General features: G+C 67.3%; 1 protein-coding gene across 1 annotated transcript in view; it reads left to right on the top strand.

The window, feature by feature from the left end:
• The first annotated feature begins 265 nt into the window (after nucleotides 1-265).
• TMEM120A (transmembrane protein 120A) overlaps nucleotides 266-1592 on the top strand; it is a 4766-nt gene continuing 3439 nt past the window's right edge. The window contains exons 1-3 of the mRNA XM_021712264.1: nucleotides 266-335; nucleotides 708-876; nucleotides 1069-1185. Coding sequence (XP_021567939.1) covers nucleotides 266-335; nucleotides 708-876; nucleotides 1069-1185 — 356 coding nt within the window. The remainder of the gene's footprint in view (nucleotides 336-707; nucleotides 877-1068; nucleotides 1186-1592) is intronic.

Below are 1592 nucleotides of genomic sequence, written 5' to 3'. Positions count from 1 at the left end.
GGCTCCAGCCTCTTTCTGGCCCCGTGGAAGCCCAGCTGCCTCCTGGCGCAGCCAAGCCCCCGGCCGGTGCCTCTCCCCCGAGGCCGGTGCCTCTCCCCCGAGTCCTGAGCTGACCGTCCGGCTTCCTGCCCGGCCCCCACTGTGCCGGCTGCAGCCCTGCTGGGCTTTCCACACTGCCTCTTGCCCGACCTCTAGGCTGCGCCCTCTTGAGACTCACCCACCAGGGCAAAGTGCTCGGGGAAGCCTCGGGCCAAAGGTGCGAGAGATGGGCGGGAGGCTGGCCCTGCAGCAGGAGACCCAAGGCCTGAACCCGATGGCCTGTAGCCCGGGAGAAGGTCCGGCATGAATGCCTGAACAGCAGCCACCTAGGATAGCCCGAGCTCCCCCCGTACTTGCAGGCTGGGTGCTGAGAGGGCAGGGAGGACTTTGGGAAACCTGCTTGGTCCAGTAGGTGGGCCTGTGGGCCTGGCAGCCGGCATCAGGGCGGGACAGAGTCCGGGTAGGGGCAGGGATAGCTAGTAGATGGGCTGAGACTCAGAAAACCTTCAGGGAGCTATTCTGTTTCTGGGGGAGGGAGTCGTGGGGGCCTCCAAGCTTGCAGGAAGACAACCGGTTCCTTGCCTGCCTTGGGGAGAGGGTGGCCTTAGAGGGGTCTCCGGGCAGGCTTTCCTGCTGAGACCTCCCAAGGAACCCTGCCCTGCCTGCAGGCTCCAGCTTTGCAGCTCCCCAGGCAGCCCACGCCTTCCCCTGCCCCCAGGAAACCCACCGGCTCTACCGCCTGAAGCTGGAGGAGCTGACCAAACTGCAGAGCAACTGTACCAGTTCCATCACTCGGCAGAAGAAGCAGCTCCAGGAGCTGGCCCTCGTCCTGAAGAAGTTCGAACCCTTCGCCCCCTCGGGCTGCGTGTGGGGCGTCTGGCCTGGGGGGGCGAGAGCTGGCGCCGACTCGGGGAGGGACCCTGGGCACGGCTTCGCCCTCCTCTGGGCCTTGTCTGCCCTTCCGCCCCACGGGTGGCAGGCGCGGCGCCTGGGGGTCCGCCGGCTCTGACTCCCCGGCCCCACCCGCAGATGCAAAGCCTCCCTCCCAGCAGAGGCCGAGGAGGCCGCGCAGGAGCTCGAGAACCAGATGAAAGAGCGCCAGGGCCTCTTCTTCGACATGGAGGCCTATTTGCCCAAGAAGAACGGGTGAGGCGCCCAGCCCCACCCACACCCCCAGCTCCGTTCACAGCCGCTGGCGAGAGGCCTGACGCCGGGTGCTGCTCCTTCCTGGTCCTGCGGTCAGCACACGTTCCCGGGGCCCACGCGGGCTGGCCCGTGAGGCAGTCTTGACTTCAGGGCAGTCAGCCCTGCCACAGGGACGGCTCGCTGTGACGGATGCCGTGGGGGGGGGAGCGCGGCCCAGCCCAGGTGGTCAGAGGAAGCCTCCTGGAGTGGGGATGCCCGAGCTGAGTCCCAAAGGATAAAGAACCAGCCAGATACACATGGGAACAGAGATGACAGTGGGTGGCTGCCAAGGCCTGGAGCAACGCTGCAGTGGCCAGAGCTCGGGGTGGGCGGTGAGGGGCAGGGAGACCAGAGGTGGCGCCGGGCTG

Source organism: Carlito syrichta, unplaced genomic scaffold, assembly GCF_000164805.1.
Source record: "Carlito syrichta isolate Samal-C Ts95f unplaced genomic scaffold, Tarsius_syrichta-2.0.1 Scaffold89331, whole genome shotgun sequence".
NCBI lineage: Eukaryota > Metazoa > Chordata > Mammalia > Primates > Tarsiidae > Carlito > Carlito syrichta.
Note: the sequence above shows the minus strand (reverse complement) of the source record. Positions and strands in the feature narration are given on the sequence as shown.